General features: G+C 42.8%; 1 protein-coding gene across 1 annotated transcript; it reads left to right on the forward strand.

The window, feature by feature from the left end:
* The first annotated feature begins 465 nt into the window (after nucleotides 1–465).
* On the forward strand, nucleotides 466–6602 carry NPVF (neuropeptide VF precursor). Its single transcript, XM_054992012.1, has 2 exons — nucleotides 466–606; nucleotides 6222–6602. The coding sequence occupies exons 1-2, from the start codon at nucleotides 466–468 to the stop codon at nucleotides 6600–6602; spliced, it is 522 nt and encodes a 173-aa protein (XP_054847987.1).
* Nucleotides 6603–10089: the final 3487 nt, after the last annotated feature.

Consider the following 10089-nt stretch of genomic DNA (forward strand, 5'->3'; position numbering starts at 1 on the left):
GGAATATCGTCATTTCACATTTCAATTTAATATAATTTCAGCTAACAAACTTCAATAATTACATTCTTATATTTAAAAAAAAGGCATTGATATTTTATTTCCAGATGCTGATGACTAAGGCTGATGCAAGCAATAGGAAGAATGGTGTTTTTGTTTAAGATGCAGTAATTAAGCCAAAGGTGATTGTGTCAGTCTTGATTATTATAGCCCTAATTAAGCCTGTTTAAAGGCAAGGCAAATGCTTGTGAAATTATTTGCATTTTTTCAGTAGGAAACACTGTTGTCTAAACAAGTTCCCTGCATTCTTCCAATATATGATTAAATTCCAATTCATATGAAAATGAAGGCGTTTGGAATTAGCGTCACACTATGAAATTTTTTTGTTGTTCTCCAATAGTATAAAACCATGCTACTTTTTCCTACTGTCCATATTTTGATTTTGTATGTAAATACAATTTAAGAAACATGAGAATTATCTCAATGAACAAATTTATTTTATTTACTTTAGCCACATGTTTCCTTTTAGCACCAAAAACTATTTGCTTTGATGAATCGGTAATGACTGCTTTGCAGAGCAGAGAAGAGTACAGTGATAACTATTCAGAGGTAAGATCTTTATTGGCATTCTATTTATCCTATGCACCTTTAAACAGCTCCATCAAGAAAATGTTCACCAAATATGCATGTTCACTGAGGTCTATATTATTATGTGCTTGTAGTTTCATGCAATGTAAAATTCCGGTCTAATTGACATTTTGAAATAGTTTTTGCTTCTTGAATGGACATGGTAAAACTTTCCAGTACTGTGGTGTTAAGAACTGACTTGCAAAGAGATCACTACTTTACTCTCCACTTATCTAGGATGGTTCCACACTACACATTTTTTGTTCTACTGAAGAATCCCTTTTCCTCATTCAGCTGTCGTTTCCTCATACCATTTTATCTTCTTCCCCACAAAATCCCATCCCAATGGCAAGGGCCTATTGTCTGTCTACTTCTAGGCTAGTCCTTTCAGCAAAGGTACATTGCATTATGCAATATTCCGTTTATTATGCTTAAATAATTAATATTCTCTCAGGGCTCTCTGGCATTCATGAATCAACGATTAATTATTCTATTCCCTTGCGGGCTATGTAATACTTTGTAGCCAGCCAAGGCCACTGTTCAGTTTTTTACTGTGCTGTTTGTGACTATAAAATAAATTTAAAAAAATTTTTTTTAATTAATAACATCAAAACTACAAACAGAAAAAGGAAAAAGGAAACAAGGGGAGAGGGGAAAAAACAACATAAGAACACAAACTACAACTACAAGTATTGAATTCCCTTCATAATACAATTATTTAAAGTTAAACTTTCTAATATGCTATTAGATTGGTAGATCTTATAAGATACAAACTACAGTCAGGATCAGGTCTTCTCTCCCGCCCCACGTCTCGGTCTCAGTTCTCTTTGATCAACTACAATAGCTGCGCTCACTCCCTCCTCCCCACTCCCCCCTTCAGATTCTGGATCTTCTTCTTGCTCGAACTCTTGATGATTAAGCACAAAATCCTTCAGCAGTACTTCTGATATTATCTTGTAGGCTTGGTCTTTATATCTAAACCAGATGCCTTCCGGGAATAACCATTTGTATTTTATATCACGCTTTCTCAGAAGAGCTGCAAACTTTTTGTATTTGAATCTTCTTTTCCGAGCTAAAAATGGAACGTCCTTCAATATCTTAACCTTGTTGCCAAGGAAGTCCAAGTTCACGTTAGTAGAATTATATAAAATGGTGTCCCGAGTCTTCTTAGATGAAAAGTCAATAATAATCTCGCGAGGCAGCTGACGCTTCATTGCATATTTTGAAGATGTCCGACGGACTTCCAGAATATCGCTTTTTAACTCTTCTTTAGTTGCCTTTGCGAATGACGCCAAAAGTTCCGACACCAAATCCTTTAAATTTTCACTTTCCTCCTCCTTCACATTCTGTAAACGCAATACCGTCTGAGCACGATCCACTTGTAGTCCTATCAATTGATTCTCCAAAAGCTTTACTTCTTTGTATTGTCGAAGGCTTTCACGGCCGGAGAACGATGGTTGTTGTGGGTTTTCCGGGCTGTATTGCCGTGGTCTTGGCATTGCAGTTCCTGACGTTTCGCCAGCAGCTGTGGCTGGCATCTTCAGAGGTGTAGCACCAAAAGACAGAGACAGTAGAGACCCCCTAACCTCTGCAGGAGTATACCGTATACCCTGCAGCTGTGGACAAGTTTACATCAGGACCACAAAGCGTAGCATCCAGACAAGAATAAAAGAACATGAAAGACACTGCAGACTTGGACAACCTGAAAAATCAGCAGTGGCTGAACATAGCCTAACTCAAACAGGGCACAGTATCTTATTCCAGGACACCAAAATACTGGACAACACTTCCAACTACTTTGTCAGACTGCACAGGGAAGCCATTGAAATTCACAAGCATAAGCAAAACTTCAACAGGAAAGAAGAAACCTTAAGAATGAACAGAGCATGGTTTCCAGTTCTGAAAAACACCAGGCTAACAAAACACTCCACACCCGACAATAGCCCTGCAGAGAAGAGTAGCACATCAAGTACCAATCCATATGCAAAAGAACCTCCTCAGGATACAGTGAAGCCTCCCGCCATTAGCATTCCACACCCTGGGAAACTCTTACAGGATGACTCAGCTCAACCCCACCCCTCCTGAGTAGATACAAATGACCTACATCTTTTCCACACTGTGACACTGAGAAGTCTCTGTCTTTTGGTGCTACACCTCTGAAGATGCCAGCCACAGCTGCTGGCGAAACGTCAGGAACTGCAATGCCAAGACCACGGCAATACAGCCCGGAAAACCCACAACAACCATCTTTACTTCTTTGTTTGTAGCTCTCATGAGTGTTGCATTTTCACGAGCAGATTCCTCTGCCTCAAGTGCTACATCTTTAATGATTTTCTCTTCATTTTTAACTGAGCCAACCCTTTGTCCGATTTCATTTAGCTTATCAACAAAGGGCTTCATAGCCTCAACGACCAACCGTTTAACCACCTCTTCAAGAGTCTCTCCCTTCCCCTGCAACACAGCCGAAACCGATTTGCCCACAGAAGGGCTCTGCTTTTTCGTCGCCATCTTAGGGGGGGGGGAGGAGTCCGCCAACTAAGTTCCAAAACTCAATGAAGGGGAAGATATCCGAGCCTTCTTAAGCTTCAACTCCCACCAATCCTTCGCATACACTTAGAATAACATAAGGGATCCGCTTACTTACAGGTTTTCACCTTAAATCTGCTTGTTGCCATTCTCCATGGCCTGGCAGCACGCGATGTGCTGCGCAAGTCTGCCGGCCTCCATAGGAGCAGACGGGCTATTTACCCCCTGGATCTACTTCAGGGGGCTCTTCCCACAGCGCTCCAGACCCTGACCCCCTACCTGGGAGTCCTGGGGGTTAACCCTCTCAGGTCAACCACCCAGTCAGGCTGCTCGGCCGCTTCCTCCCGGACCTGCGGAGAGGAGCGTCCGACATGGCCAGGAAAATGAAACCAAATCGACTATAAAATAAAATTGATGGTGGTGGATCATGCTGTCAAGTCATAGCTCACTTATGGCAATCCCTGGTGGGGATTTCTTGGGACAAGAGAAACAGAGGTGGCTTGCCATTGCATTGCCTCTGCAACCCTGTTCTTCATTGGAGGTCTCCCATCCGATTACTAACCAAGGCTGACCCTGTTTGAACCCTGCATAGCTTCTGAGATCTGACAAGATTGGGCTTGCCTGGGCTATCCAGATCAGGATAAAAGTATAATTATGAAATAATTATTTAAAAGAAACAGGGACTTTAGCTGGTATCCATTATACAGTAAACTCAATGCTGACTTTTTGACTGTTTCTATTTTCAGATTATATGTTTGTGCCAAATTCCAGCTCTGTGGTTTGTTTGGAATGTCTTACCAACTTGGGAGTGCAATATCTAACCTCATTTCTCAGGAGATTTATACATTTCTTCCTTTCAGACAATTCAAACAATCAGAGGGTCTTTGGCATTCAGGAAGGCATAAAAATGCCTTAACCACTGAATGCCATACCTTATTTTTCCCTTTTCCAAGCTGAGACTTCAAATTTCTTCATTTCAGATTTTTGATCTGCAATTTTTAAATGTTTAAGATACTTCCAAACTATCCAGAAAGCTGAAGGCTTATTGGAAATTACCCCACTGATTTTGATACCTTTGCTGTTCATTCCTACTTATACAAATCATAGATGAAATAGGCAACCCTGAGGATACCCTGGGAATGCCCTTCCCCATTAGGAAAGAGTTAGTCTCCATTGAAGAACTCATTTTAAATGCTCTATGTGGCCCAGTTCTGGTCAGGAGCACTGAGGAGCAGGAGGAGGAGAGGTTCCTTCTTCCCACGACACTGAGCTGAGCACTTTCTGAGCTGAATCAGTGCTGAGAGAGAGATACAGGCAAATAATGACCATTGGGTGCTATTTTGAATTGCCTACAAAATAGCAGGGTGTCTCTGGGGATGCTGAATCATTTAATTTGGTCCATTGTCTGACTGTGTAAAGAAGCAATGGAATTTTTGCAGGACAACATTTTGCTCTGTGTTGGATTTTATTAGGTGTTAAATAGCATGTCCCATGTTGGATTTTATTAGGTGGTAAATAGCACATCCCCGGGGAAATGGCCATTTAAACTTTTCCTGCCCCTTGCAAGCAGCAGATCCCCCCGCCGCCTGCCAGCTGATAGTTTAAAGGGGCCTGCTGCTTGCAAGCAGCAGGGCCCTTGAAATGGCCCAAACTCCAGCCCCACCCCCCACCCCAGCCCACATCCCCCAGCCCCAGCCCCAGCCCCAGCCCCACACTTACCTTGCTGCTGGGGTGGTGGAGCCGCCCTGCAGGCCCGCAGCCTCCTCCTGTGAGGGGCAGAAAGACCGTTTTTGGCCTCTTCCACTGCTGCACGAGCCCACAAGGCAGCGTAGGAGGCTGAAAACAGCCTTCCCGCCTCTTGCAGGAGGAGGCCGTAGGCCCACAGGGCGGCTGGGCCACGGCCTCCAGCAGGGTAAGTGTGCAGCTGGGGGCTGAGGTTTGGGCCATTTAAAGGGCCCTGCCGCTTACAAGCGGCAGGTCCCTTTAAACTATCAGCTGGCAGGTGGCAGGGGGGTTTCCCCCCCTGCCAGCTGATAGTTTAAAGGGACCTGCCCTTGCAAATGGCAGGAAAGGGCCCTTTAAACGATTAAATGCCCCTTTCCCTACTGCTAAGCAGCCGGAAAGGGGCATTTAAACCCCACAAACCACAAACTGGTTCACGAACTTGCACCAGTTTGTGGGAGTTCGTGGTTCATGAAAGCCCACAAACTACGAATCCCATGGTTCATTTTTTTTTTTTTGGTCCATGCCCATGTCTACACATTACCATGTGTAGATGGTAAAAAACAATCTTGGTAACAACCTTAGGCTACTTTTATAATAATAACAATGGTTCCAAAAAAGGTCCCATCTGTAGGTAAGAATCATCCACCAGAGTGACAACACTGTTTCCATCCCCATACCAGGCTAGAAGCCAGATGAAACTGGTCAAGGGCTACCATTAAATCACATTTCATCTGTCTTTGTTGCCAGGATCCAACTTAGCCACCCTAGCTAAGTTCTTCAGAGAAGTGGCACATACATTTTCTAAATAAATAAATAAAAATAACATGAACAGAACACCGTTTTCCTTGTTTCTAGGGATACTTTAGCAAGCCTTTTTTCAGACTTATGTGGGAATCAGGGTGTCTTGAGCTGTGTATCACCAAATTTTCAACTTTCTGGCAATACCAATCATTTTGGGATACACTGAGTCCCCATTTTGAGAGACAGATTTACAAGTTTCCTGCATTTTGACTTCTCTTGCTATCAGGGTATATTGAGTAACACATTTGCAAAAATTCAAGTTTCTAGATGACCTAGAAATATCTCAACCTTTTCAGGCAACCCACTGAGTCCTTCATTTTGAGGGAGAGAAATATCCTTTCAGATTTTTTTTTTTACAATTAGGATGCTAGCAATGTTTGTTGTATAGAAATGTTTAAAAATAAATTCCATAGGTCACCTCTGCCTTGACAGGCATATGCCACAAACACTTTCTAAGTGGCAACAACTACAAGAGACATCTGAGTGAATTAGCAATATGTCACTAGTTAATGATCACTGTGAGATCATATTATGTTTCATTTTAGTCTAATGAAGACATTATAGAAGAAAAGCAGAGACGTCTGAACCTTGAAGAGCTGCAGGGATTAAAGAACATTGTGAAGATGAGCGTGCCTACATTGAATAAGATGCCAAAATCAGTCGCTAATTTGCCTCTGAGGTTTGGTAGAAATTTCCAGGAAGAAAGAAGCATCAAGCCAGCAGCTAACTTGCCTCTCAGGTTTGGGAGGGCATTTGAAGGCAGCCTGTCAAGCCATTCCCTTCCTTTCTCACACAGATTTCAGAGAGCTCCTTTTGTTCAAAGCTCCATCCATTCCCTTGCCAATTTGCCACAAAGGTTTGGAAGATCACTTCTCTTCATCCTACCTCAAGAAATCCAACAGTCCGAACAAGATACTAACAAGTAAACACTTTAAAACATGTCTGGTTTGTATAGTGCTTAATTCAATGGCATGCTTCATTTATCGTTCATGTAATAATAAAGCAACATAACAATATCACTGTAATATATGTTCATGTTAGTTGCCACCTAGTGGCCAAGTAGTCGATACCTGTGTGACTTATGTAGTGAATATTTAAGATGCATGCCTGTCTGAATCCTGTTCTGTACATGACTCAAATAAAGTTATACCCTTGCTTTGCTGCTGTGGCCTCCCAGTAGTATGATTATGACACAATCAAACTAGGCATAATATACATGTATTTGCCCAGGACAAGTCTGGCAGCCCACAATGGAGTAGGGGAAAGCGAGAGGAAAGAGAGAGGCTTCTGAGGTAACTGCCATCTGTCCACTCCCACACTCTTGGCCCCTTCTTTTGTTCATTTAAACCCCAGCCTCTCACAATCAGTAGGGCACAAGCTTTGATTAACTGGTTGGTAGTGTGTCAGCTTGGGGTTCCCTAAAGGGCTTTTATTTGGGATCCTACAACAATAATGTGGTTAATTGTGAGGTAAGTATAAAACCCTTTTCACAGCTCTTATTTAGAGAAAATAAGGTGTATAACAAGGTAAAGGTTTTGGAATACTTTAGAACTGAATGCACAACTGGCTCTCAGCCTCATTTCCCAGACATTCTATGAGCCAAGCTACAAGTGACGCCTGACACAGGTTGGACACTTGTCAGCTTCCCTCAAGTTTTGATGGGACGTGTAGGCATCCTGGTCTTGCAGCTGTAATGGAGACCCAAGCTGTAAAACCAGGACGCCTACATTTCCCATCAAAATTTGAGGGAAGCTGACAAGTGTCCAACCTGTATCAGGCGTCACTTGTAGCTTGGCTCCATGTTTTTCTAATGGGAGTTAACATGTTGAAACTGAGCCTCAGTTAACATACACAAACGCTGAGGGGAGAGTTCATTCCTCTTTCTCCAGACAGGTTATCTCAAACATACAGGTTTACCTTTTTACCTCACAGTTTATGGTTCTCAGAAACTATCTAGGTAAATTTGATACTTTTACCAGGATGCTCATTTAGCACCTAAAAATAAGCTTTCTTCCCTAAGCCTACCCAGAATTCTACCCCAAAGCCAAATAAAAATCCTAGCTGAACAGGCACTCTTATCCAGAGCCACAATATCCCGAGGGGGAAAGTTTCCCCCACCCCTCTTCTTAACTGAAGCTAGAAATGTTCCCTTTCCTTTCAGCTACAGCCCCAAACCTGCCTGAAACGCTGCTCCTAAAGATCAGGGAACCCTAAGAATAGCATGAGAAATCAGCTGGGGACTCTGTAAAGGGAGGAGAACTAATGACAATTGTCTCTTCTCTTCTGTCAGTGAAATTTTACTGCAAGATCCAACCTAAGATGCACTGAGAAATTCCTGGGGATTTTGAAAGTTGAGCCAGGGGAGGGAGGATTCAAAACAGGAGGGACTTCAGCAGAATATAATGCCATAGATTCCCCCCACCTCAAAGGAGCCATTTTCTTCTGGGGAACTGATCTCTGTCATCTGGAGATGAATTGTAATTCCAGGAGACTTCCAGACCCCACCTGGAGATGAGTAACCCTATCCTGATACCAGTCCAATCCCCACACATTGAGGCTGCAGGATATAATTAATTTAAATAAATAAAATAATTTTGTTTCCTGCTATTCTCATGCCTTAACAACTACTGGAGTTCTCATGAGGAAGATTATCTTTGCTGTGTCCAAGCATGCCCCCATGAGTAAAACTATCACAGTGGGCAGGAATACTATAGAGCACAGCAAGTAGAAGTCAATGAAAATGTGGGTAGAATCAGAAAACCTGAACTTTGCCACACACACAATAACCATCCAGACTTTGTTGTGATCTCTTCCAAAACTTCACAACAAAGGAGGCTTGGGGAGAATTGTAGAAAAGTCAAGGAAAACTTAGGAGGTGCACAAATGCCCCATGGCACTGTGGGGAAGCAGGGGTGAGGGGGGTGCTACTTCCAAACAGCAAATAACCCATGTGGAAAAGGTGAAACTCAAAATGGGGGAAGAGTGTGCAACCAACACCCCCTTCTTCCTTTCCCAGTCCCCCACACTCCCACATACTTGAATACTGTAATAGATTTTAATTCCATGCTACTTTGGGGGGTCAGCCTGGCTGAAAAGCAGGGTTTCTATGAATTCAACAGGCACACAAAGAAATACATATTGTTGTGATTCTAGTTAATACATTTAAAATGTTCTGCAGGACCAGTCTGTGCCCACTAGAGTGCAGAAGATGCCTGCTTCAAACCTGCTTATCAAGATGCCAGTTACTCTTCAAAGCCATTAAATGTGTTTGCAGACACAAGGAAAGAGATGGTGTAAGTAAAAAAACACAGTACTGATTTCTCAACAGTGAGTCAAGTGCAAATCTTATATGTCCAACCCAGCATTAACCACATTGGCCTTTAGGTAAGTAATCGCTAGGGTTGCCAGGTTCAGGTTGGGAAATTCCTGGAAATTTGGGGGGTGGGGTTTGGGGAGGGGAGGGACCTCAGCAGAAAAGCAGCCATGTTCTCCAGGGGTATTGATCTCTGTCGCATGGAGATCAGTTGAAATGCTGGGAGATCTCCAGCCATCACCTGGAGGCTACTACATTGGTCTGCAGTAGAACAGCAGAATTTGAGTCCAATGGCACCTTAGAGACCAACAAGATATGAAGAAGGGAGCTTTAACTTTCAAAAGCTTATACCCTGAAAATCTTGTTGGTCTCTAAGTTGCAATTGGACTCAAATCCTGCACATTGGGTTATGAATATTATAATTGTTCTACGTATCTAAAGAGAATACCAATTAAGCATCTGCTCATTCATATCCCTCTATGCCAACAGTTCTTACAAGAGAGAAAATAAAAGGTTGATTTTAACAAAAACATAGTCAACTGCAGCTTTCCTTTACCTTCATTTAATTAACCTTCCTTTTAAGTAAGCAGCTCATTATCATTACCTTTTTCCATTTCACAACAGTATGTTTTATTTTGTTCCATTTCTTGATTAAAACACATTATGCCAAAATATATATAAACTGGAAGAGTGGTTATAACAGCCACTCTTGATCTTCATTCTAGTCTTTTCTGTACTTGTGTTAGTGAGACAGAGAAGAGGCTGCAGCTCATCGACTAGTTTGCTTGCTATACAAACAGCAAAACATTTCAAAGAAAGATTTCAAATACTGAAGGTGGCTGACTGATTGATACAATAGTTTCCTGAAACCCACAGCCTGTCAGGTCATTCCACTCTTTGGATTCCCTCAAATATGATTAGGACTCATGAGCGGGGCCGGCGCCACCATTGAGGTGGTGAGGTGGGCGCCATGGGCGCTGGGACACTAGAGGGGGTGCCGGAGGGGCTGCCGGGGGTGGAGGTGCGTGCCATGGAGCTGGCATGCCTGGCCCACAGCTGCTTCAAGCTGGCCAGCCCTGCGCCACCATCGCCACCGCTGC

The sequence above is a fragment of the Eublepharis macularius genome, chromosome 11 (assembly GCF_028583425.1).
Source record: "Eublepharis macularius isolate TG4126 chromosome 11, MPM_Emac_v1.0, whole genome shotgun sequence".
NCBI classification, from domain to species: domain Eukaryota; kingdom Metazoa; phylum Chordata; class Lepidosauria; order Squamata; family Eublepharidae; genus Eublepharis; species Eublepharis macularius.